Source organism: Zonotrichia leucophrys, chromosome 27 (assembly GCF_028769735.1).
Source record: "Zonotrichia leucophrys gambelii isolate GWCS_2022_RI chromosome 27, RI_Zleu_2.0, whole genome shotgun sequence".
NCBI classification, from domain to species: Eukaryota; Metazoa; Chordata; class Aves; order Passeriformes; family Passerellidae; genus Zonotrichia; species Zonotrichia leucophrys.
The window spans coordinates 6,012,039-6,037,988 of record NC_088196.1 but is presented as its reverse complement, the minus strand read 5'-3'; the positions used below and the strand labels follow the sequence as shown (position 1 = coordinate 6,037,988).

At 59.1% G+C, this 25,950-nt stretch overlaps 2 protein-coding genes across 6 annotated transcripts; one reads left to right on the top strand and one right to left on the bottom strand.

Moving 5' to 3' along the window:
- The first annotated feature begins 531 nt into the window (after window positions 1-531).
- On the top strand, window positions 532-8,776 carry CBX1 (chromobox 1). 2 transcript variants are annotated; one of them, XM_064733561.1, is made up of 5 exons: window positions 532-659; window positions 3,401-3,573; window positions 5,081-5,258; window positions 6,037-6,131; window positions 7,186-8,776. In XM_064733561.1, the coding sequence occupies exons 2-5, from the start codon at window positions 3,434-3,436 to the stop codon at window positions 7,328-7,330; spliced, it is 558 nt and encodes a 185-aa protein (XP_064589631.1). In that variant the 5' UTR covers window positions 532-659; window positions 3,401-3,433; the 3' UTR covers window positions 7,331-8,776. The 2 variants fall into 2 exon arrangements, with proteins under 2 accessions (XP_064589631.1, XP_064589632.1); XM_064733562.1 differs by having other exon boundaries at window positions 541-659; window positions 3,404-3,573.
- Window positions 8,777-10,384: 1,608 nt separating this feature from the next.
- Window positions 10,385-22,904, bottom strand: NFE2L1 (NFE2 like bZIP transcription factor 1). 4 transcript variants are annotated; one of them, XM_064733498.1, is made up of 7 exons: window positions 22,884-22,904; window positions 22,017-22,218; window positions 20,303-20,754; window positions 15,317-15,532; window positions 14,774-14,863; window positions 13,870-14,031; window positions 10,385-13,548 (listed from the first exon to the last, which is right to left on the bottom strand). In XM_064733498.1, the coding sequence occupies exons 3-7, from the start codon at window positions 20,750-20,752 to the stop codon at window positions 12,217-12,219; spliced, it is 2,250 nt and encodes a 749-aa protein (XP_064589568.1). In that variant the 5' UTR covers window positions 20,753-20,754; window positions 22,017-22,218; window positions 22,884-22,904; the 3' UTR covers window positions 10,385-12,216. The 4 variants fall into 4 exon arrangements, with proteins under 4 accessions (XP_064589568.1, XP_064589569.1, XP_064589570.1 ...); XM_064733499.1 differs by lacking the exon at window positions 22,884-22,904 and adding an exon at window positions 22,342-22,480; XM_064733500.1 differs by lacking the exon at window positions 15,317-15,532.
- Window positions 22,905-25,950: the final 3,046 nt, after the last annotated feature.

The window sequence follows — 25,950 nt, the reverse complement described above, 5'->3', positions numbered from 1 at the left end:
ACAGCACTGGCACAGCTGCCCAGGGCGGCGCTGGAGTCCCCATCCTCAGAGGAATGATTGGACCTGGCGATCTCAGAGGGCTTTTCCAGCCTGAGCGATTCCAAGATTCCCTAACTAAGATTATTTATGGAGCCCATAAACAGGACCTTCCCTGGGCGCTGGCACAGGTTGGGCACATCCCAGTGGAGGTGGCCCTCAGGGCTCTGACCTGAGGGACAAAGCGCTTTTGGGTCACGGCTTGAGCTCAAAGACTTTCTCCCCGTTAATGACTTTAATTATTTAATTAACAACGAGCAGAACGGAGAGGCCTGATCATCCCGGACTACACCTCCCATCAAGTCCCGCGAGAGCGGCGGACTGCAGCTCCCATCGCACCTCGCGCGCACCCAGCGCCGTCGCTCTCCTCGGACTACACCTCCCATCACACCTCGCGCCCCACAACGGAACGCAGCGCGGCTCGGCGGCGGCGCGGACTACAGCTCCCGGCGTGCCCCGCGCGGGCGCGGCGCAGGCGCGGTGCGCGCGGCGGGCAGCGGCGCTGGCCGGGCTCTTTTGTTCAGGGCGGCGGACGGAGCGCGGCCAGGCCCGGGCCCCCCCCCGACCCCCGAGCGCGCCCCCCGCGCCCCTTCCCTCGGACACCGGCGGCGGGGCTGTGCAAGGTCAGCGGGGAACCCGCACCGGCCGCGGGGGGGGCGCGGCGGCCACCGGCGGCGTGGGGGGGTCGGGGGTGAGGGGCTGAGGGGGGGCGGGGCGGCCGTGGGGGAGGGGAGGGGGAAAGGGGGGCTGGGGGGGGAGGGGAGTGAGGGGGGGTTGGGGAGGGGAGAGGGGATGGGGTCTGTGAGGGGGTTTGGGGAGGGGGTCAGTGTAGGGAGGGATTTGGGGCTGGGGTCTGATGATGGGTTTGGGGTGATGGAGAGGGGATTTGGGGCTGGGGTCAGTGTAGGGATGGATTTGGGGTGATGGGGTCAGTGTAGGGACAGATTTTGGGGTGATGGGATCAGTGTAGGGATGGATTTTGGGGTGATGGAGAGGGGATTTGGGGCTGGGGTCAGTGTAGGGATGGATTTGGGGTGATGGGATCAGTGTAGGGATGGATTTGGGGTGATGGAGAAGAGATTTGGGGCTGGGGTCAGTGTAAGAAGAGATTTGGGGGTGATGGAGAGGGGATTTGGGGGTGGATTTGGGGCTGGGGTCAGTGTAGGGACAGATTTTGGGGTGATGGGATCAGTGTAGGGATGGATTTGGGATGATGGGATCAGTGTAGGGATGGATTTGGAGGTGATGGAGAGGGGATTTGGGGATGGAGTCAGTGTAGGGATGGATTTGGGGCTGAGGTCAGTGTAGGGAGGGATTTGGGGCTGGGGTCGGTGTAGGGACAGATTTTGGGGCTGGGGTCAGTGTAGGGAGGAATTTGGGGCTGGGGTCGGTGTAGGGACAGATTTTGGGGCTGGGGTCAGTGTAGGGAAGGATTTTGGGGTGCAGGGATGGTCAGGAGAAGATTGAGGGGGGATTTGGGGATCAGTGCAGGGACGGATTCTGGGTGATGGGGAAGGGGTCAGCGATGGGTTTTGATTCGTGAGGGGAAAAAGTGAAATTTGTGGAGGAAAATGGGGAATTGTGAGGGGGGAAAAAAGTGGGATTAGCGAGGGGAAAAGTGACGCTTGGCAGGGGGGATAAGTGGAATTTGTGAGGGGAAAAAACCTGGGATTTGTGGAGGAAAAAGGGGGAATTTGTGAGGGGAAAGTGCCATTTGTGAGGGAAAAACCTGGGGTTTGTGGAGGAAAAAGGGGGAATTTGTGAGGGAAAAACCTGGGATTTGTGAAGGGAAAAGGGGGAATTTGTGAGGGGAAAGTGCCATTTGTGAGGGGAAAAGTGCCATTTGTGAGGGAAAAACCTGGGGTTTGTGGAGGAAAAAGGGGGAATTTGTGAGGGGAAAGTGCCATTTGTGAGGGGAAAAGTGCCATTTGTGAGGGGAAAACCTGGGATTTTTGTAGGAAAAAGGGGATTTGTGAGGGGAAAGTTGAATTTTTGAGGGAAAAGCCTGGGATTTGTGAGGGGAAAAGCGTGATTTTGGGGCACGGGGCTTTAAAAATGCCGTGTAATGAAGGGCAGGGTCCGGATGGGGAGCGAGAGCTTTTGGCGGGAAACGGGAAAAATCCCGGGAATGCGGGCTGGGAACGGGAATTGGGGAATCCGGGAATTCGGGGCGGAGCTGGGGCCGGGAGTGCGCTGCGAGCGGAGCAGGAGCTGTTTTGGGGTGAATCTGCGGGAATTTGGGGAGCTGGGAAAGGTTTTTGGGGTATCTGTGTGTCCGGAGAAGGAGCTGGGAAAGGTTTTCCCTGGAAAAAGTGGATTTGGAATCGGGGTTATCCCGGGAATGTTCCCTGTGTGCCGTGGGTGGGAGAAAAGGGGATTTTGGGGTGAGAAAAGGGAATTTTGGGGCTGAAAAAAGGGGATTTGGGGGTGAGGAAAAGGGGATTTTGGGGTGAGGAAAAGGGAATTTTGGGTGGGAGAAAAGGGGATTTTGGGGGTTAGGAAAAGGGAATTTTGGGGCTGAAAAAAAAAAGGGATTTTGGGGTGAGGAAAATGGGATTTTGGGGGTTAGGAAAAGGGAATTTTGGGGGTGAGGAAATGGGAATTCTCCCTGGAATGCAGATGGGGAAGATGGCAGGGATGGGTTTGGGAGCAGCTCCGTGTGTTCCCATAAAACTGAGGGGATAATAATTGGGATTGTGGTGGGATAACCCTGGGATCTGCTGTGAAAGAGGCTGGAAATGCGGGAAGGGAATAGGGATAAATCCCAGTGGGCCAGGGTGGGAATATCCCAGTGTTCTGAAGGAAAATTCCAGCGTTCCCAAACAAAATCCCAGCGTTCCCAATGAAAATCCCAGTGTTCCCAGGGAAAATCCCAGTGTTCCCAAGGATTTCCTATCCCAGGGAAAATCCCAGCGTTCCCAAACAAAATCCCAGCGTTCCCAATGGAAATCCCAGTGTTCCCAGGGAAAATCCCAGTGTTCCCAAGGATTTCCTATCCCAGGGAAAATCCCAGTGCTCCCAAACAAAATCCCAGCGTTCCCAATGGAAATCCCAGTGTTCCCAAGGATTTCCTATCCCAGGGAAAATCCCAGTGTTCCCAGGGAAAATCCCAGCGTTCCCAATGGAAATCCCAGTGTTCCCAGGGAAAATCCCAGTGTTCCCAAGGAGCTCCAGCAGCACAGGGAAGAGAAAATCCCAGGAAATCCCAGTGTGCCAGGGTGGGAAATCCCATTCCAGCCTGGAAACAAATCCCAGTGTGGGATCCAGGAATTCCCTGCCGAGCAGGGACCCCAATCCCAAACTCCATCCCCTGGTGCATTCCCAGCAGCCCAGTGACCCCAAATCCCGGATTTTTCCCCCGCAGCAGCCCGGGAAAGCGGAGAAGCTGGCCAGCACAATGGGAAAGAAGCAGAACAAGAAGAAGGTGGAGGAGGTGCTGGAGGAGGAGGAGGAGGAGTACGTGGTGGAGAAGGTGCTGGACCGGCGCGTGGTCAAGGGCAAGGTGGAATACCTGCTCAAGTGGAAGGGCTTCTCCGAGTGAGTCATTCCCAGGGATCCAGCGCTGGGATGGGGCTGGGGGCTCCTCCTGACAGGGGGAGACGGGAAAAGGGGAAAATCCCCCAAAAAATGCCAGCGTTTCCATGGAAATTGCGTTATTCCAAAGGATTTCCCATCCCAGGGAGAGCGGGGAGAAAAAAAACGTGGAAAATCCCAGTGTTCCTGAAGAACTCCACCAGGGCAGGGAGAGGAAATGCTGGATGGGAAAATCCCAGTGTTCCTAAGGAAAATGCCAGTGTTACCAAGGATTTCCCAACCGAGGGAGAGAAAATCCTGGAAAATGCCAGTGTTCCCAAGGAAATCGTGTTGTTCCCAAGGATTTCCCATCCCAGGGAGAGCAGGGATTAAAAAACATGTGGAAAATCGCGGTGTTCCCAAAGAACTCAGCCAGGGCAGGGAGAGGAAATGCTGGATGGGAAAATCCCAGTGTTCCTAAGGAAAATGCCAGTGTTCCAACGATTTCCCAACGAGGGAGGGAAAATCTTGGAAAATCCCAGTGTTCCTAAGGAAAATGCCAGTGTTCCCACAAAAATGATGCTGTTCCCAAGGATTTCCCATCCCAGGGAGAGAAAATCCTGGAAAATGCCAGTGTTCCCAAGGAAATCGGGAATCTGGGAATTTTCTCCCTGCTTTCCCTGGATAGGAATCCCAAGGATTTCCTATCCCAGGGAAAGCAGGAGAAAAATTACTGGAAAATGCCAGTGTTCCCACAAAAATGATGCTGTTCCCAAGGATTTCCCATCCCAGGGAGAGAAAATCCTGGAAAATGCCAGTGTTCCCAAGGAAATCGTGTTGTTCCCAAGGATTTCCCATCCCAGGGAAAGCAGGGAGAAAAATTACTGGAAAATGCCAGTGTTCCCACAGAAATCATGTTTTTTCCAAGGATTTCCCATCCCAGGGAATTAAAAAACATGTGGAAAATCCCGGTGTTCCCAAAGAACTCAGCCAGGGCAGGGAGAGGAAATGCTGGATGGGAAAATCCTGGTGTTCCTAAGGATTTCCAGTCCTAGGGAGAGAAAATCATGGAAAATCCCGGTGTTCCCAAGGATTTCCCACGCCAAACAGGGAGGGAGAGAAAATCCTCTAAAATCTCTGTGCCAGGGTGGGAAATCCCATTCCCACCTGGAAACAGATCCTGGAGAGATTTCCCCCCTCAATCCCAGTGTGGCATCCAAGGAATTCTCTCCTGAGCAGGGAATTTCCTCCAAGCTCTGAATCCAGAGTGTTCCCAGCCAGCGCTGGATGGATTTTTGGGAATGTTTGATTCCCTGAGCAGCTGTGGGAGCTGAGAAAAAGCTGTGGGATGAGGAGGTGGATCAGTATCCCAGAGAACCCCTGATCCAGCACGGGGAGGTCGGGATTTGGGATTCCCACCTGGATCAGCCCAAACATCCCAAATCCCAATGGTGCCACAGCCGGGGTTTTCTGGGAAAACTGGGAAAATCTGGGAAAATGGGAAAACTGAGGGATTTGTGTTTGCTGGCAGCGAGGACAACACGTGGGAGCCCGAGGAGAACCTGGACTGCCCGGATCTGATCGCGGAGTTCCTGCAGTCGCAGAAAACCGCGCACGAGAGCGAGAAATCCGAGGGCAGCAAGCGCAAGGCCGAGTCTGACACGGAGGACAAGGGCGAGGAGAGCAAACCAAAGAAGAAGAAGGAGGAGGTGAGGCTGGAGTGGTGTCCAAGGAAAATCCTCCATGGAAAAGCCATTTTATGGTCCCTGGAAAAGCCGCTCCGAGGGGAGATTTCAGGGAATGGTTGGGAAGGTGGAAGGAGGGGATGGCTGAGCTTGGCTTGGCCAGTTCCCCAGTTTGGGTCCCCAGTCTGTTCCCAGTTTGGGTTCCCAGTCTGTTCCCAGTCTGGGTTCCCAGTCTGATCCCAGTCTGGGTTCCCATTCTGTTCCCAGTTTGGGTTCCCAGTCTGATCCCAGTCTGGGTTCCCAGTTTAACCAGTTCCCGGTGTCCTGTCCCTCCATCCCTTATCCCAGTCCCTCTCCAGCTCTCCCTGGGTCTGTTCCCAGTTTGGGTTCCCAGTCTGATCCCAGCTTGGTTTCCCAGTCTGTTCCCAGTTTGGGTTCCCAGTCTGTTCCCAGTTTGGGTTCCCAGTTTGGTCCCAGTCTGGTTTCCCAGTCTGGTTTCTCAGTTTGGGTTCCCATTCTGTTCCCAGTTTGGGTTCCCATTCTGTTCCCAGTTGGGGTTCCCAGTCTGTTCCCAGTTTAACCAGTTCCCAGTGTCCTGTCCCCCCATCCCTCACCCCAGTCCCTCTCCAGCTCTCCCTGGTCCTGCCCTTCTCCAGCTGAGCATTCCCAGCTCTCCTGGAGCCCCAGGACCATCCCCACATCCCTGGAATCCTGTCCTGATCCTCCCTGCCCATCCCAGAGCCGGGGATGTCACTCTGGGAATCCACAAATGGAATTTTCTCCCTTTTTCCCCCTTTCCCAGTCGGAGAAACCGCGCGGCTTCGCCCGGGGCTTCGAGCCGGAGCGGATCATCGGCGCCACGGACTCCAGCGGGGAGCTGATGTTCCTGATGAAGTGGTGAGGGCGCCAGGGACCCTCCGTCCGTGGGGCCGGGGCTGTGTGGGGCCAGGGACTGTCCCTCCGTGCTTTGGAGAGGCTGGAGCGGGGCCTGGAGTGGGAGTGTCGGTCCTGGAGAAAGCAGGACCAGGAGGGACATCAGGCTCTGATCCCAGGGAAGGGTCAGGGCTTGGGGCTGGGGTTAAGGTCAGGGTTTGAGTTCAGGGTTCAGGGATCCGTGGGTCACCCTGAGCCCCTCAGGAATTCCATTCCCCTTCTGGTCCCTGATTTTTCCCATTCCTTCCTTTCTCCCTTCCCTGACTTCTCTCTCCTTTTGCATCCCAAGAAGAACTCGGACAAGGCCGACCTGGTGCCTGCCAAGGGTCAGGGTTTAGGATCAGGGTTTAGGGTCAGAGTTAGGGTTAGGGGTCAGGGTTAGGGGTCTGTGGGATATCAGGACAGTCCCATTCTCCAGTTCCCTCCCTGAATCCCTGTTCTTTCCCCCTATAGGAAGAACGCTGACAAGGCCAACCTGGTGCCCATGAAGGGTCAGGGTTTAGAATCAGTTTAGGGTCAGGGTTTAGGGTCAGGATCAGAGTTAGGGTTAGGGTCAGGGTTAGGGGTCTGTGGGATATCAGGACAGTCCCATTCTCCTGTTCCCTCCCTGACTCTCCTCTCCCCTTATAGGAAGAACTCTGAGAATGCCAACCTGGTGCCCACCAAGGGTCAGGGTTTAGGGTCAGGTTTTGGGGTCAGGATCAGGGTTTAGGGTCAGGTTTTGGGGTCAGGATCAGGGTTTAGGGTCAGGGTTTAGGATCGGTTTAGGGTCAGGGTTTAGGGTCAGTGTTAGGGGTCAGGATCAGGGTTTAGGGTCAGGGTTAGGGGTCAGGATCAAGGCTTAGGGTCAGGGTTTAGGGTCAGGTTTTGGGGTCAGGATCAGGGTTTAGGGTCAGGTTTTGGGGTCAGGATCAGGGTTTAGGGTCAGGTTTTGGGGTCAGGATCAGGGTTTAGGGTCAGGGTTAGGGGTCCGTGGGACATCAGGACAGTCCCATTCTCCTCTCCTGCCCCCTCACAGGAAGAACTCTGACGAGGCCGACCTGGTGCCCGCCAAGGAGGCCAACATCAAGTGCCCGCAGGTGGTGATCTCGTTCTACGAGGAGAGGTTGACATGGCACTCGTACCCCTCAGAGGACGATGACAAGAAGGAGGACAAGAACTAAGCCCCGCTGGCCCCGCTCCGGGCGGCTCTGGGGGATTTTTTGGGAAGGAGATCGGAACTTGAGTGGGCTGTGAGCACAGGAGGGTCTGGGGTGCCCTGCAGAGCCCCCCGGCCGGGCCCTGTGCCCTGCGGCCGCTCCTCTGCTCCCTGCGTGCCCACAGCAGAGCCCGGGGATGCGGTGTGGGGTGGGGGGTCTGGGGTGGGGAGGGGTCTCGGGGCAGGGGGAGCGGAGGCAAAGCCCCTTCCATGAAGGACAGGCCGGGCTGGGGCTGGGGCTGGGGCTGGGGTGCAGATGGACCCTGCTCCCCCCAGAGCCCATCCACAGCCCGGCCCTGCTCCCATAGTGTTAACTCTGCATTTCTAAGGTGTAGCATGTGTGTAGGTCTTTTGATTCGGATTCTTATTTTCCTTTTTTTTTTTTTACCCTTTGTTACCTTTTTTTTTTTTTTTTTTTTTTTTTTGGCTATTTCCTGGTGTTCTCCTTTGGGAAGGAAGGGAGGGATTTTGGGGGGAATTCAATCATTTTTAATCAAGGAGGGAAATGAGGTCTGGTGATGACATTCCCAGATCATTTCCATACTTTTAGGGCTTTTTTTTTTTCTTTTTTAAAAAAACCTGAATTCAGTTTTTTTTTTCTAAAAATAAAACCTGAATTCAGCAAAGAAAATCAATGGATTAAAAAAAAAACAAACTAAGGGAGAAAGGGAGAAGATCCCAGAATTGCTGCCAGACCTGGGGACAGAGACACTGAAACTGTGAAAGTCCAAAATCTCCGGAGCTGATCCTCGAGCGATTTTTAGGGGGAACTTTTGGGGAAAACGGGGAGGGGATTTTTGGGGCGGGAGGGGAGGAAGGGGAGACTTTGTGAAAATGCAACTTTGTGATTCTGTATCGTCCTGCAGCAGAACTGCCACTCCTGACACGTGCATTGTATGGGGGGGATGGACTTTAACCCTTTATTGCCTTTTTAACCCTTTTTTTTTTTCCGTTCTAAGGTGCTATTTCTCCAAATTAGGGGGAGAATCCCCCCCAAAAAAAGAGATTTCCTGAATTTCTGACCACTCCTTCTTTTTCCCACTCTGGATTTTCCTGCCCAGCCTGCAGGGAGGGAATGTGGGAGGGAGAGGAACCGAGAGCAGCACAAGCAGAAATCCAATCAGTCCCAATTTCTCCCCAAAACGGGGCTGGGGCTCCTTTCCCAGAACCTCGGGGGGGTTTGATTTTTGCAATCAGATTTATTTCCCAAATCCTGAACTATTTAAGTGACTCCAGGGGTGGGGATCTCGACGTGCATTGTACAAACCTTTTTTATGAGCATGTGTTTGGGTTCCTGTGCAAAAATCCGTGTGCAAATGTAAAAGTTCGTGTTTGGATTTTAACTTCATACCGAGCTCTGTCCAGTTTTTATTTTGGTTTTTTTTTGTTTTGTTTTGACATTTTTTTTGTCTCAATAAAATTTTAGATTTATAATCCTGATTTTAAATATTTTTTTATAATTTTTTAAATATTTTTTTTGTAATTGTTTTTTTTTTTTTTTGTACCTTGCCGAGGGGAGCCCTGGGCCTGCCGGGAGCTCCAGCGCTGCCGTGGGTGAGTGACCTCCGGTTCCTTCCCCTGAATGCAGGGCGGGGGTGGAGGAGGAGGAGGAGGAGGAGGATGGTGGTGGTTCCTGGAGGAGGAGGAGGATTGGGGGTTATTGGAGGAGGAAGAGGAGGGTTCTTGGATGAGGATGGTGGCTTCTGGAAGAGGAAGGTTCCTGGAGGAGGAGGGTTCTTTGAGGATGAGGAGGGGAATGGTTCTTGGATGAGGATGATGGTTCCTGTAAGAGGAAGGTTCCTGGAGGAGGATGATGGTGGTGGTTCCTGGAGGAGGATGATGGTTCCTGTAAGAGGAAGGTTCCTGGAGGAGGAAGATGGTGGTGGTTCCTGGAGGAGGAGGATTGGGGGTTATTGGTGGAGGAAGAGGAGGGTTCTTGGATGAGGATGATGGTTCCTGGAGGAGGATGAGGAAGGTTCCTGGAGGAGGAAGGTTCTTCAAGGACGAGGAGGGGAATGGTTCTTGGATGAGGATGATGGTTCCTGGAAGAGGAAGGTTCCTGGAGGAAGATGAGGAAGGTTCCTGGAGGATGAGGAGGGGAATGTTTCTTGGATGAAGATAATGGCTCCTGGAGGAGGAGGGGTCTTGGGGGATGATGATGGTTCTTGAGAAGGATGAAGGTTCCTGGAGGAGGAAGAGGAGGAAGGTTCTTTGAGGACAAGGAGGGGGATGGTTCTTGGATGAAGGTGATGGCTCTTGGAGGATGATGATGGTTCTTGGGAAGGATGAAGGTTCCTGGAGGAGGAAGATGATGGTGGTTCCTGGAGGAGGAGGATTGGGCGTTATTGGAGGAGGAAGAGGAGGGTTCTTGGACGAGGAGGATGGTGGCTCCTGGAGGAGGAAGATGGTGGTCCTTGGAGGATGATGATGGTTCCTGGAGGAGGACAAATGCTTTGGAGAAGGATGGTTCTGGAGGAGGATGGCGGTTCCTGGAGGAGGAAGAGGAGGAAGGTTCTTCGAGGATGAGCAGGGGAATGGTTCTTGGATGAAGATGAAGGCTCCTGGATGAGGGGTCTTGGAGGATGATGATGGTTCTTGGATATGAGGATGGTGGTTCCTGGAGGAGGAAGATGCTCTTGGAGGAGACTGGGGGCTCTCAGAGGAGGATGGTGATTTGTGGAGGAGGAAGATGATGATTCCTGGAGGAAGAGGATGGGAGCTGGGGGCTGGATCCCTTCCCATCCCAGGGAATCCCTGGCCCTGAGGAACATCGGGAATCATCACCAGGAGCAGAGCGGGAGCCCCTTGTGTGGATCTGATGTGGATTTACTGTGGAGGTTTTTTGCTTCTCCTTTTCCTTTCTTCTCCTCCTCCTCCTCCTCCTCCTCCTCCTCCATGCCCTGTTCCAGGGCTGGACCAGCTCCCTCCCACCCAAGCTGCACCCGGAGCTGCAGCGATGGCAGAAAATCCCCAAATTCCCACAATTCCACCCCAATAAGAGCCCTGGAGCCGAGGCTGGTACAGTGAATAAGCCGTTTTTATTTTTTTGTCCTGTGCTCACAACAATCTCTCTTCTCTCCCTGACATTCAAATCAAAACAAGTTTCTAAGAGGAAACAAAAAGAAATAATTTACCCACACGCACAGGGCTCTCTCTCCGTGCCAACCTCCCCACATCCCCTTGTGCTTCATTCCCGGGGGGCCGGAGGGGCTCGGGACCCCCGCCCGGCCCATCCCAGCTCCAAGCATTCCCAAAATCCTGGAGAACATTCCCACAAACCCACACACATCCTATCCTGCCAGCGGGCCTGGAAGCGCCACCCCGGGATCCTGCCTGGATCCCGTGCACAGGACTGGCTCGGAAAAGCCGTTTATTTTCATTTTATTCATTTTATTTATTTTTTTTAAGCTTTTTTTTTCCTTTTTTTTTAATTTTTTTTTTTTTATAATTTCTCTATTTTTTTTTTTTTCTGGTTGCTGGTAAAGTCAGAACACTCCCAGCTGTGCTATATGGAAATACAGCTCTAGGATGGTCTCCGAGGCGTGGAGACCTGACAGTGATCAAGGCACTACCCCCACCCCCCTCCTGAAAAACAAAGGAAGTCAGACCAACACCTCTGGGGACAGAAGAGAATCCTATAATGTGATCACACGGTTACACGGAATCCTTATGGCAAAGAGAACATTGAGCAGCTTTGAACCGTTGGGCTTCTCCCTTTTTTTTTTTGTTTTTTTTTGGCTTTTTTTCTTTTTGTAATTTTTTTTTTTTAGGTTTTTTTTTTGTTTGTTTGTTTTTTTTACTCAACACAAGCACTTCTAGACCCTAAAAGGGGGGAGAGGAAAAAAAGTCAAGGCTGGAACCCTTCAGAAACCCAAGCGTGGTTGTGGGACGGGGACCCGCAGCTGTTGTGGGGGCTCGAGGGGCGATCGGGGGTCCCAGCGCTCCCCTTGTGCTGTTCCTGACCCCAATTCAGAAGCAGCCGGGCCCGGGTGCTCGGCTCAGCTGGGACCCTGCTGCTCCTGCCCTCCCCTTCTCCCTCCATGGGCTCCTCACCCTTCCCCAGGCAGCAAAGGGTTAACGGGAGTGACCCCCGGCCCTGCTCCTCCCCAGGCAGGAAAGGGTTAACGGGAGGCACCCCCGGCCCTGCTCCCCCTCGGGCAGGAAGGGGTTAATGGAAGCCACGCCACTTGTTGTGTCTCTCCACGTGTGCCCTGGTCTGATCTGATCTCCCGTCGAGGAAGGAGAAATCTGGAATATCTCACACACACACCCGATGGCAAAAAACGGGGTCGGGATGAAAGGAAAAAAAAGGGAAACAAAACCAAAAAGGAACCAAAAGAAAAACAAAAAAAAAAGGGAAAAAAAAAATTAAAAACAACCAACTACCTGAAATCACAGAACTTTGGAAGTTCAGAAAAACGTCTCTCCTATAACTTGGTTTGAAGTCCATTCGCTTAAATCTCTTTTTTTTTCTTGTTTTTTGTTTTTTTTTTCTCTTACTTAAAGCCAGTTCCTAACAGTAGTTTGTTTTTTTTTTGTGGGATTTTTTTTTTGTGTGTTTTTTTTTTGTTTTATCCACCTCGTGCCAACCTCCCCAGCAGCGATGCCAGCTCGTCCCTGCTCTCCCAGCACCACCCGGGGGTGTCCGGTGGCAGCTCGGGCTCGGGCTGGGCCCCGTCCCGCGCTCGGGGACGGCCGCTGGCTCCCGCAGAGTCCCCGGCGCCGCCGGCGCCGCGCGCGGCTCCAGGAGACAGCGTCGGATAAGGCGGCATCAAAGTTCCCTCCGCAAGCACCTCCGGCAGGCTCGGCCCTCCCTCGCCCCAGCTCTCCCTTCCGCCGCCGCCGCCGCCTTCACTTCCTGCGCTCCTTCTGCTTGCGCTCGGGGCGGCGCGGCTGCGGCTCGGCGGGCGCGGGCGCGCGCGGGATCAGCAGCACGCTGCCGTCGCTGCCGTACTGCAGCGCGTAGCGGCTGGGCGAGTAGGGCCGGCCCTGCTCGTCCCGCAGCCGCCCGAACACCTCCTGGTACAGGCTCTGCACCTTCTGCTTCATCTGCCGGATGGACTTGAGGAACTCCACCTTCTCCCTGAGCAGTTTGGACTTGTCGCGCTGCAGCTCCTCCACGTCGCGCTCCAGGTTGAGGATGGTGTCCAGCTTCCTCTTGCGGCAGTTCTGCGCCGCCATCTTGTTCTTGCCGCGCCGGCGGATGTCGCGGATGAGGCTGAGCTGGGCCTCGCTCAGCTGGTACTTGGACAGGAGCTCGTTGAACTCCTCCACGGGCAGGTTGATGATCTTGTCGTTGGTGAAGGGGATCTTCATGGCGCGGGCGCGGTGCTCGTCGCGGCTCAGCTGCTTGTCCAGCAGCTCCGACGGTTTCTCCTTGCCGCTCTTCTTGCCGGCGCCGGGCGCTTTGGGCTCCTCGGGGTCCAGGGCGCCCGGGGCCATGTTGTAGGTGTGGTTGTGGCCCACGTGCTCCAGGTAAGGCAGGTAGTGCAGCTGCGCCGGCTCCTGGTAGCTCATGCGGCAGAACTTGCTGTACTCTGGCTGGTAGCCAACCGCCCCTTCCGCCTCCTCAAAGTCCACGTTCTCCGAGTCCGAGCTGTAGCCCACGGCGCCTTCCTCGGAAAACGAGGAGGAGGAGGAGGACGAAGAGGAAGAGGACGACGAGGACGAGGCTTCGGAGCTGCTCAGGGACGCGGGGCTGTGGCCGGAATCCAGGGAAAGACCTGAGTCGGAATCGAACTCCTCCTCCAGCTGCGAGGCCTGCACGGGGTTGAAGCCCTCCTCGATGGCCAAGTCCATCAGGCTGATCTCGTCCAGCATGGCCTCGTCCAGCAGCCCCCCCAGCGGGTCGGGCAGCTCGGGCCCGGCCGTCTCGTTGGCCGTGCCGTTCATCTGCGGCGGGAAGAAGATCCCGCTCAGGTTGGTGGAGCCGAAGGTGCTGTTGAGGCCGGTGGAGTTGTCGGGCGCCAGCTGCAGCAGGGCCGAGCCGCCCGCCATGGAGGGGCTCTCCATGTCCGAGCTGAAGAGCGAGAAGTCCTGGGAGCAGCTGCCCAGCGAGGCCTGATGCAGGCTCACGTTCTGGTTGATGGGCGTGCCGGGCGCCAGGCTGTAGTTGGACGCCAGCAGGTCCCCGCCCGTGCCGCCGTAGAGGCTCTCGGCGCTCGTGCTGTTCACCTCCATGGCCTGCAAGGGACACGCACGGCTCGCTGGAGGCGCCCCGGGGCCAAGGACGCTGCCAGGTCCCGGCCTGGTGGCAGGGGATGGCACGGGGATGGCACGGGGATGGCACGGGGATGGCACGGGGATGGCACGGGGACGGCACGGGGATGGCACGGGGATGGCACGGGGATGGCACGGGGATGGCACGGGGATGGCACGGGGACGGCACGGGGATGGCACGGGGATGGCACGGGGACGGCACGGGGACGGCACGGGGATGGCACGGGGATGGCACGGTGTCACCGCGGTGTCACCGTCAGGACCCTCCACCCCCGCGGAGCTCACCTGCATCTCCATGATGGACATCAGGTCCTGCCACTGCTGCTCCAGGTCGAAGGGCGACTCGGTCTCGGCCAGCAGAGGGGACAGCAGGCCGGGGGCGCCGCCCGGGGCCCGGCTCTGCCCGGGCACGGCCTCGCTCAGGGCCGAGACATCGGCAGCTGGGAACTGAGCACGGCAGGCAGTCAGGGCTGGCACCGCGGGCACCAGCGGGGATTGGCGGGGATGGACACTCAGGGATGCCCAGGGATGGGCAGGGATGAGCAGGGACATTCAGGGATGCTCAGGGATGGAGCAGGATCTCAGGGATGGCAGGGATGGCAGGGATCAGATGCAGATGGACATTCAGGGATTCTCAGGGATGGATGTTCAGGGATGCACAGGGATGTTCAGGGATGGGCAGGGATTCAGGGATGCTCGGGGATGGATGCTCAGGGATGCACAGGGATGTCTGGGGATGGATGCTCAGGGATGCTCAGAGATGCTCAGGGATTCTCAGGGATGGATGCTCAGGGATGCTCAGGGATGGATGTTCAGGCATTCTCAGGGATGGATGCTCAGGGATGTCTGGGGATGGATGCTCAGGGATGCTCAGAGATGCTCAGGGATTCTCAGAGATGGATGCTCAGGGATGGATGTTCAGGGATGCTCAGGGATGCTCAGGGATGAATGCGGGATGCAGCCACCCCCCAGCCCAGCGCCCTTCCCGCCCTCTTTCCCGTGAACTAACGAGGAGCAAAGCCAGGAGGTTTTAATTAAGCACAGCCCCCCCTCCCCGCGTGGTTTCTCAGGGTGCCTGGAGCCTCCTGGAGCAGCCAAACCCAATTTGCTGCTGCAGGAGAAGCACAGGAGGCACCAAAACCCCAGCGAGAGGGGCAGGGAGAGCCTGGGGATCCACCCGCGGGCTCACCTCGGAATTGTCCCCGAAGGGGAAGGTGGCCTCCAGCAGCCTAAGGCACTCCTCCAGGGACAGGGCTGTCTGATCCTCCGCTCCGGGCACCTGGGGGACAGCAAACACAGGCCATGGCAGCCACGGGCTGCGGGAGCTGCTGCTGAGGAGGAACCAGCTCCCTTCCAGCAGGGCTGGAGCGCAGCGCATCCAAAAAGAGCCAGAGCCCCACCCAGTGCTCCTGTGCTGGCTCCATCCTCCCGCTCGCTCGGGGCTACGGGAGAGCGCCAACCAGCGCCGCCGCTCGCGGCCAGCCGGCTGTCCCTGCTGTCCCTGCTGTCCCTGCTGTGCCTGCTGTGCCTGGTGTGCTCCGATATCCCTGCTGTCCCTGCTGTCCCTGCTGTCCCTGCTGTCCCTGCTATCCCTGCTGTCCCTGCTGTCCCCTCCGGCCGCACCGGCCAGGGGGACACGGCCCTGCCCAAGCGCTGCCTCTGGAGCGGCCCCGCACAGGCGCCGGCAGAGCCCCGGGAGCGCAGCCCCAGCCCGGCCGGCCCGGGGCGTTACCTGCGCAGGGAAACTCTCCCCGGTCTCTCCATCAACTAGCGGGATTCTATCCAAGACCTCATTCCCTGCACTCCTCCAGCTGTCCCCGCGCTCCCTCCCATCGCTCAGCTCTTTGTCCACTTCGCTCTCTTTCTGACGGTGGCTGTAGTCAAAAATCTCTCGCCCAGCGCCGAGATCAATATCCTGTCTCCACAGGATGTCAATCAAATCGATGTCCTGCAAGACAGACCACATTTCCTTCAGCGCCCTGGCCTGCCCGGGGGGTCCCCGCCCGGCGGCCCCTCCCCAGGGCCCCCCGCCCGCCCGCCCGCCCGCCCGTCCCGCAGCCCACCCGCCGGGCCCCCCTCGGCCGCCGCCGGGGCTCGGGAGCCGGGCGGGCCCGGGAGCGGCTCCGCGGGCTCCGCATGGCCGGCGCTGCCCTGCCCGTGGCCGCCCATGGCCGCCCGCCCGCGGCCGGGGGAGGCGGCGGGGGCCGCCCGGGCCCGCGTCGCGGCGGTGGCTGCGCCGTGCCCGCCTTGCATCAGCCCGTGGTGCCATCCCGGCCATTTGCATAAGGGGTGGGGTGGCAGGAAAATCCCCGCATTCCCACCCACCTGATGCAACTTGAGCCGCCGCCGCCGCTCCGCCGGGCCCCGGCCCGCTCCCCGCCGGCACCGGGCTGCCCGCGGCCCCCCCCCCGCAGCCCCCCCGCTCCTCGGGGCGGCCCCGGTACCTTTCTCATGTCCCCAGCTGCCGCCCGGGCCGCGGCGCACGCCGATCATGGTCCCCGGGGGAGGAAGAGGAGGAGGCGGCGGCGGCGGGGCGGGCTGGCCGGGGCGCGGCGCCGCGCACGCATCGCCGGCCGGGGCGGCGGCGGCAGCGGCGGGGGGAGCCGCGCTCCGCTCCGCCCCACCGGCCACAGGTGCCCGCGCGGCCCCGCTGCGGCGGCAGCGGCCGCCCCCGCCCCCGGTGCGGAGGATGCTGCTGTGGCTGCGGCGGCGGCCCCGGGCGGGCGGCGGGGCCGGGAGGGGCTCGGCGGGGCCGGGAGGGGCTCGGGAGGGACCGGGAGGGGCTCGGCGGGGCCGCCCCCCCCCCCCCCCCTCCCCCCGCCGTTCCCGGCTGCGGCGGCCGCCAAGCCCCGCCCCCTCCGCCAGACCACGCCCCCTCCCCGCCGGGATGCGGCGCTCCCGGACCACGCCCCCTCCGCCGATGGCCCCGCCCCGCCCCGGGCGGTGGCCACGACCAATCAGCGCTAACGGGGGCCGCCGCCCTGACCAATCGGCGCCGGCGGGGGCCGCCCGCTCAGCCAATCAGCGCCCGCGGGGCGCCCACCGGGCCGCGCCCCCGCCCTGGCGCAGCGGGGCCGCCCCCCCCCCCCCCGGCCCCGCCCGCGCCGCACCGGGAATGGAGAATGGGGATGGGGGCGGGGAACGCCGGGACCCCCGGCCCGCAGCCGGCACTGCCCGGGGTCACCTTGGGCCGGCCCCCGGGGCACCCCGGCCCGCACGGCGCGACCCCCGCCCCTCCTGCCCCGGGGCTCCTCGGCCCGGGCACGCCCGGCCCCGGTAACCGCGGCCAAGTGTAAGGAGATCCCCCGGGCGGGGCGGGGGGGACGGCGCGGAGCCCCCGCAGCTCATCACATGCCCCACGTATTTTTATCCTCGTGTTGTGGAAACGGCCCCGGGCACGGCGCCTCCGCCGCCCTCCCCACCCCCAATGCTGCAGAGGGAAGCGCCGGGATTTAATCCCAGCTTTGTCTTTAGCCCCGGCTCAAAATGGGCATTTTTTTATCCGTGGGATAAAAATCAGGAGGATTTCATAATTCCCCTCCCGCCCCGCCCGCTCTCCGGGTGCTGCAACGCCCAAAAAGGAAAAAAAAAAAAAAAAAAAAAAGAGAAAAAAAAAAAATCCCGCACAGCATTCCCGGAGCGAGTTCCAGCTCTTCCCGAAATTATTTATATCGCCCGTGTTCCCCCGGCAAGGTCGCGCCTGGCCCGCGCACAACCCAGGAAAAGTCATGGAAAAATTTCCAGGCCGGGCCCCGGAGCCATCCGCAGCCCGGGGACACCGGGAACACCCCGGGGCGAAAACCCAAAACCCGCGGCTGCCCCGGGGGAGCCGGGCTGGGGAATCGCCCCCCGGAACTGCCCCGCAACGGAAGCGGGGCCGGGAGGGACGCGGGAGCCAAACGGGATTGATTGCCCGGGGCCGCCGCCGCTCCCGGCCCGCAGCGCTCGGGAACCGCGGGAAACGGAGCCGGGGATGGGGGAAACCCGCGATCGGGGGGAATCGTGGAGAACAGAGCCTGGAGGGACGGGGATGGGGAAAAACCCGGGATTGGGGGGAAAAATGGAAAACGGAGCCCTGAGAGGGACAGGGATGGGGAAAACTGGGCTTGGGGGGGATCAATGGAGAAGACCCCTTGAGAGTGACAGGATGGAGGAAAAGCGGGGGGGATGCAGTGAGGCGGAGAAAATCAAGGAAAGCAGAGCCCTGAGGATGAGCAGAGATCATGTCCGGCACGGTTTTGGGGGAAATCATGGGAAACAGAGCCCTGAGAACACAGGGATGCGGGAAGGGCCGGGATCGGGGGGAAATGAAGGGAAAGGGAGCCCTGAGAACACAGGGATGCAGGAAAAGCCGGGATCGGGGGGAAATGAAGGGAAACAGAGCCCTGAGGATGAGCAGGGATGCGGGAAGGGCCGGGATCGGGGGGAAATGAAGGGAAAGGGAGCCCTGAGGATGGGCAGGGATGCGGGAAGGGCCGGGATCGGGGGGAAATGAAGGGAAAGGGAGCCCTGAGGATGAGCAGGGATGCGGGAAGGGCCGGGATCTCCCCACCCACCGCTCCCCCATTCCCTGCCCGGGCTCCACTCCCAGCACGGCCAGGGCCCTGGAGGCCTCTGGAAACGGCAGCTCCGGCTTCTCTGTGCCTAAATCTCCCCAAATCTGCTTTCCCTGCCCAAAGCTCCTCAGGCCAGGAATGCCCAGCCGGGGAAGGGCGGCCGGGCCTGCCAGCAGTGACCTTGCACAAGGATCCGCCCGGTGCCACAATGCCCGGGGCCGGGAATGGCCTCCCTGGAACCCCCCGGGGCATGTCTGGCTCTGTCCCCTGTCCCTCCAAGGTCGCTGCTGCCGGCCCAGAGCGGGGTTGGCCCCCCGGGAACAGGCGGGGAAATCGGGATGACATTCCCGGGGCCGGCTCCATCATCTCTGCAGTGCTCCCAGCACAGCTGCTGCCACGGCCCGACCCTGATCCCGATCCCAAATCCCAATCCCGATCCCAATCCCCGCTGCAGAACGTGCCAGCGGCTCCCCGTGCCCTGCTGGGAGGACCTGGGGACATGGATCAGCATTGAGACCCAATTCTATAGACCTGGAAGGACCTGGGGACATGGATCAGCACTGAGAGCCAATTCCATAGACCTGGAAGGACCTGGGGACATGGATCAGCACTGAGACCCAATTCCATAGACCTGGAAGGATCCAAGCACATGGATCAGCACTGACAGCCCCATTCCATAGACCTGGAAGGACCTGAGGCCACAGATCAGCACTTGAGTCCTTCCACAGCCTAGGAAGGACCTGGGGACATGGGAAGCACCCCTGACACCCCCATTCCATAGACCTGGACCTGAGCACATGGATCAGCACTGACAGCCCCATTCCTTGACCCTGGAAGGACCTGGGGACATGGAACACCACTGACACCTGGATTCCATAGACCTGAAAGGACCCAAGGCCATGGAACCACCCCTGACACCCCAATTCCCTGACCCTGGCAGGACCCAAGGCCATGGATCAGCACTGACACCCCAATTCCCTGACCCTGGCAGGACCAAGCCATGGATCAGCGACCCTTCCACATCTGGCAGGACAAGCCATGATCGCATGACACCCCATTCCACAATCCTGGCAGGACCCAAGGCCATGGAACACCACTGACACCCCCATTCCCTGACCCTGGCAGGACCCAGGGCCATGGATCAGCACTGACACCCCCATTCCACAATCCTGGCAGGACCCAAGGCCATGGATCAGCACTGACACCCCCATTCCACAATCCTGGCAGGACCCAAGGCCTCGGATCAGCACTGACACCCCCATTCCACAATCCTGGCAGGACCCAAGGCCTCGGATCAGCTCTCATTGAACCCGGGCTGCAGCTCCCAGGGCCTGGAATCACATCCCAGCCCTCCCAAAGGTCAGGGACAGCAGGAAAACCAAACCCAGCCCGGCCCAGACGGATGGGGAGGGAAACTGAGCGAGGAAAGGAATTCTGGGGAGGGAAAGTGAGCAAGGGACTGGATTTTGGGGAGGAAAATTTGAGTGAGGAAATGAATGTTGGGAAGGGAAACTGAGTGAGGAACAGGCTCCTGGGGTGAAAATTGAGCAAAGAATGGAATTCTGGGGAGGAAAACCGAGTGAGGAACTGAATTTTGGGGAGGAAAACTGAATGAGGAACTGAATTTCAGGGAAGAAAACTGAGTGAGGAAGGGAATTCTGGGGAAGAAAACTGAGTGAGAAAAGGAATTCTGGGGAAGAAAACTGAGTGAGAAAAGGAATTCTGGGGAAGAAAACTGAGTGAGGAAGGGAATTCTGGGGAAGAAAACTGAGGAGGAAGGGAATTCTGCAGAAGAAAACTGAGGGAGGAAGGGAATTCTGGGGAAGAGCACTGAGGAGGGAGGAGCAGGCTCCTGGGGAGGAACACCAGGGAGGAGGAGCAGGCTCCTGGCGGGGCTCCAGCCCAGCAACCCAACACCTGCTCCACACCTGGGCCAGGCTCTTTCCCAACAGCCCTGTTTATTTCCCAGCCGGGCTGCTCGCTTTCCCAATCGCCAGAGTCACGAGGGGCCCTGGCTCCTTCCCCCTCCTTTCACTGCTGCTCTGCAGCCAGAGCAGAGCCGACAAAAAGGGCAAAAATTACCCCGGGAGCGCTGAAACCCAGCCCGGCTCCCGGATTGCACCAACAGCACCCAACCCAACGCCAAGCCCGCCGTTCCCTACCTCCTTGGTGAGATCCCCGTTGGCGGGCGCTGCCACGGCTCCCAGGTCCTCCAGCTCGTCGCCAAAGCCCTGCTCGGCCCCGGTGTCGCGGTCGGCGCCGCCGCCGCCGTCCTGCGGCGCCTCGGGCTCGCGGTGCACCAGCCAGGCGCTGAGCTCGGTGCTGGGCACCCGCAGCCGGTCCAGGGCGCGCACCTGGCTCAGCAGGCGGCGCGCGCTGAAGAAGGAGTCGAGCTCGACGCTCTTGGGGTGGATGCCATAGCCGTGCAGCGTGTTCTGCAGCTGGTGGAACTGGGTCTGCGCGTACGCCGAGCTGGGGCCCAGGATGATCTCGCGCAGCGGCGGCAGCTGCGAGCTCAGGTAGCTGTCCACGTCCACGCGCACCCCGACCAGGCTCAGCAGGATGGTGAACTGGATCAGCCCCTCCGTGAAGTACTTCTTCAGGGAGAGCATCTCTGTGGCGGGGAAAATTAAATAAAAATAAATAAAAGTTAAAAACAAGCAAGGGTTGGGGTTGGGGATGGACAGCGAGGAGTTATTTCTTCAGGGAGAGCATCTCTGTGGCGGGGAAAATTAAATAAAAATAAATAAAAGTTAAAAACAAGCAAGGGTTGGGGTTGGGGATGGACGTTTCTTCAGGGAGAGCATCTCTGCGGCAGGGAAAATTTAAAGAAAATAAATAAAAGTTAAAACCAAACAAGGGTTGTGGTTGGGGACGGACATTTCTTCAGGGACAGCATCTCTGGGGCAGGGAAAATTAAAAAAAAATAGATAAATTTAAAAACAAGCAAGGGTTGGGGTTGGGGATGGACATTTCTTCAGGGAGAGCATCTCTGTGGTGGGGAAAATTAAATAAAAATAAATAAAAGTTAAAAACAAACAAGGGTTGGGGTTGGGGATGGACATTTCTTCAGGGTTGGGGATGGACATTTCTTCAGGGAGAGCATCTCTGCGGCAGGGAAAATTAAATAAAAATAAATAAAAGTTAAAAACAAGCAAGGGTTGGGGTTGGGGATGGACAGCGAGGAGTTATTTCTTCAGGGACAGCATCTCTGGGGCGGGGAAAATTAAAAAAAAAAAAATTAAAAAGAAACAAGGGTTGGGGATGGACAGCAAGGAGCTGCTTCTTCAGGGAGAGCACATCTGGTGCGGGAAAAATTTTTAAAGAAATTAAAAACAAACAAAGATTGAGGTTCGGGATGGACAGAGAGGAGCTATTTCTTCAGGGAGAGCATCTTTGGTTCAGGAAAAATTTAAAAAAAATTAAATAAAAATTAAAAACAAACAAGGGTTGAGGTTGGTGATGGACAGCAAGGAGTACTTCTTCAGAGAGAGCATCTTTGGTTCAGGAAAAATTTTAAAAACTTAATCAAAAATTAAAAACAAACAAGGGTTGAGGTTGGGGATGGACAGCGAGGAGCTGGCAGAGGGTGAAGCCTCCACACACAACACACAACAGGTTGGGTGGGTTTGGCTTTGCTCTGCCCCACTTTCAAACAATCATTTCTGCCCTTCAGGGCAGAGCTAAAAGCCAGGAGGAAAGTTGAAAGAACGCTCAGAAGGTTTTTAGTTTGGTTTTGCTCTGAAAAGGCAGGAAATTGGTTCGTGGAGAACCGGAGAAAACCAAAGTTCAAAGCCGGGAACTCTCGCCGGCAGCTCCACCCTCGCCTTCCCTTTTGTTTTTATCCCGCGGAATTGCGCGATCCGTGTCACTTACTGTCCGAAAACTCCTCATGCAGCGCCTCTGCGAGCGCCCCCGCAGCTGCCCCGCTCCGGACCGGGCTCTGCTCCCTCCTCCTGCCTCTCCTTCCTCTCCTCTCCTCCTCCTCCTCCTCTGCAGGAGCCTCTTATGAGTCAAAGGTCCCGAGCATGGGAAGGTCCAAAGACTCCAACGCTCGCGGCTGCGATTTCATCAGCAGCTGCAATGTAACCAGAGAGCAAACACGGTGACACCGGGGCTCCACCCTGCCGGCACCGCGCCTTCCCCGGCCAATCCCGGGGGTTTCACCGCGATCCCGGTCCCGCTGCCCCGGCCGCGTTACCTCCGGCCGCAGCCCCGGCCCGCGCTATTCTTAGGCCGGCGCGTCAGCTTCCCGCGGCCCGGAGGAATCCGGTGCCCCGGCCCTGCTCAGCGCGGCTCCGGCCGGGCCGGGGCTGTTCCATGGAACACCGGCCCCGCTCCCGGGCCCGCCCCGCGCCGCTCCCGCCGCCCCCAGCGCGCTGGGGCGGCTCCCGCGGAGCGGAGCGCTGGGCCGGGGGATCCCGAGCGTGGGGGGTGCCCGGTTCTGGGGGGGTTTCCCGGTTTTTGGGGGGTTCCCGGTTTTGGGGGTCCCCGTGGGCCCCACGTGCGCTCCCCGTTCCCGGGGCCCTTTAAGGCCCCACGTGACCTCACACCCCACACCCCCCCTCCGGCGCGGCCACGTGACCCCGCCCCACCCGCGCGCGCGCTCCCGCGGCCTCGCCGTCCCCCTCGGCGCCGCCCGCCCCGCCCCGCCCCGCGCGCGCCGCCGCCGCCGCCACCACCCGCACGCCGCCACCGCCTCCCCGCACCCTCCGCCGCCACAGATTCCGCCCCCGCCGGTACCCGCCGGGCTCCGCCGCCGCTCCAGCCCCGCCGCCGCCGCCTCTCCCGCTCCCCGCCCCGGCCCAACCGCCCCCCCCGCCCGCCTCGCGCGGAGCCGCCGCCAATCACCGCCCGCCGAGGGCAGGCGGGAGGGAGGCGCGGGCCAATGGGATGCGGGTGGCGGAGAGTTCCTCCCGCCTCCCCGGCACCTCTTTGATTGGCAAGCGAGCTGACCAATGGACGCGCGAGGAGGCGCGGGCGACCCTCGCGCTCGGCGCAGCCAAACCAATGGAAAATGAGAAACTGACAAGGGCAGCTGTCCCCGCTCTGTGATTGATTGACAGCATGTCCACCCAATGGCGCGCAAAGCCTTCACTGAGTGAAAGCGGCAGAAACCAATGAGACGACGCGCAGGATTCGCGCGCTTGAGTGGCAGCGACGAGCACCAATGGCTGCGGGCCGGCGGCACCGCCCCCTCGCCCCGCAGCGGTTGCCACGGCAACGGGCGGCCCGGGCCCTGAGCGGGGCGAGGCCGCCATGGCGGGGCCTGAGGGGGCCGCACCCCCGGCGGGGCCCGCACCGCGCCCGGAGCCGCTCCCGAGGCCGCTCCTCAGCCTTGTTCCCCTTGGGGGCACCCCCAGGCCTCGGGCATGCAGGGCGATCTGGGGGCGATGCCCCCGGGGGCACAGCCCCGGTGTTAGTGACTGCTGGGTGTCACCAGGCAAGGGCCAGGCTGGGGTCCTTCCCAACCACCTCGGCTGCCCAAAAATCTGCTCCGGGCCGGGATCTGTGTGAAAAAAGGTGGAAAAGCGCCGCTGGCATCAGGCCCTGGCCCTCCCTTTCCCTTCCAGGGTCATCAACCCCTAAGCCAGCCTGAAACCCCGTAACCCAATTAAACATCAGCCGCGGGGCAGGGTTCAGACCCGGAGCGGGTCATTCACCCCTGCCTGCATGGATCCGTGGGGGATTCCTGCCCTTCCCTGCTCCCTGTGGGATTTCTGCCCCTTCTACCCTTCCCCATGGATCTGTGTGGGATTCCTGCCTGTGTTCCCATGCTCACATAGATCCCTGTTGGATTCCTGCCCTTCCCTCATGGACCCACATAGGATTCCTGCCCATCTCTGCTTCATTTGGGATTCCTGGCTGTTTTCCCATTCACACACAGATCCCTGTGGGATTCCTGCCCTTCCCTCATGGATCCACATAGGATTCCTGCCCATCTCTGCTTCATTTGGGATTCCTGCCCTTCCCTGTTCCCTGTGGGATTCTTGCCCTTCCCACAGGGATTCCTGTGGGATTCCTGCCCATCTCTGCCCCATTTGGGGTTCCTGCCTGTTCTCCCCTTCCCACACGGATCCCTGTGGGATCCCTGCCCATCCCTGTGCCCCGTTCCTGCCCAGACCGGTGCCAGCGGGGCAGGTGGGCGGCCTAGGCAGCACCACCCCGATCCCGATCCCGATCCTGCCATTCCTGCCCATCCCAGCCACCCCTGCCCTGCCCCAGAAACCCGCCGGGACAGACAGCATGCCACAGACACTGCTTCACCCGGGGAAAAAATAAATAACATGGAAAAAGTGGCATGGGATCCGACAGGGTGAGGCTGGGCCAGGTTATCCCGGGGTTGTCCAGGTTGGTTGTGCCCCCCAAAACCTGCAGAGACCCAGCGGTGAGGCCAGGGGGACAAGGGAAGGTGTTTGAGGGGCTGGAAGTGCCCAGATCCCGGAGATTTTGGGTCATGTCCTCCCCAAACCCTCCCTGGTTGGATTTTGGGGGTGATATCCACATAAAACCCATCCTGGGTTGGATTTTGGGGTTGTTTTCCACCCTAAAGCCCCCCGGGTTGGATTTTGGGGGTGACATCCACCTAACACCCATCCTGGTTTGGATTTTGAGGGTCTTGCCCTACCCAGGTTGAAGATTTAGCGGTGTTGCCCACCCTAAACCCCCCAGGATAGATTTTGGGGTTGTTTTCCACCCCAAACCCTTCCTGGGATGAATTTTGGGATTGTTGCTCACCCTAAATCCCCCCAAAGGGAACAGGGGGTGTCTGGCAGCCCCCCAAAGCCCTCCCGTGCCAGTTCCCAGCTGGGAACCCGAGCTGGGCTGTCCCTCCGGGTTATTTTTGGTGTCCCCAGGGCTATTTGGGGACAGCTGGCCCTGGCCCCGTGCCCACCTCGTGCCACCAGAGGGGGGCACGGAGCCCCCTCCCCATTATTGCCCCCCCAGGAAAATTCCCCAGCCCCAAAAGTTAAAGGGAAAATCTTCCCAAACAAGGGAAAGTTCAGGTGAGTCTCCAGAAAATTCCAGGCTGGGAGGGCTCAGGGAATGGGAGCAGGGACAGGGAGGGCCTGGGGTTATTTGGGATCCCCAAATCCGGGATACCCCGAATCCAAGAGCCCCTTCCTCATTGTTTCTCCTCCAGGAAAACGCTCCACCCCAAAATTTAAGCAAACAAGGGAGGGTTGGGGTGAGTCACTGGAACATTCCAGACTGGGAGCGCTCAGGGAACGGGAGCAGGGCTTGGGATTGCTTGGGATGGAGCCAGGAGCCCCTTCCCGGGCCTGGGCTCCGCCCCCAGCCTTGATTACACCCAGGGATTAATTAGGCACTAATGAAGTTTGTCCTTCCCAGCTGCATCCAGCCACAATTAAAGATTTTCCTGCCCAATCCGGTGTCGGGGTGGGGTTTTGGGATATTTATGGGGTTTTTTGTTAAATGTCCCCTGTTAAATGTTCTGGATGTTCCCTACAGACCCCTCCCAGGCTTGGGACAACCATCCTAAGGACACCCCACACTGAGGTCACCCCCTTTTTGGGGACCCCCCACCCCGGTTTTGCCCCATTTCCGGGTAACCCCAACCCTACAGAGCCCCCCAGGCTGGCACAGCCTGTCCCGGGCACATCACGCCCCCGTGGGACCCCAAAATCCATCCCCGGGACCCCAAAATCCATCCCCGGGACTCCAAATCCGCCCCTGCTCCCCCCACCGCCGCCGCCCCCGCGCGCCTCCTTCCCAATGCGCCTTGCGACACCGCGCTTATTTGCATAGCACCGCCCATTGCAGCATATATTATCCTTATAAAGAAAAT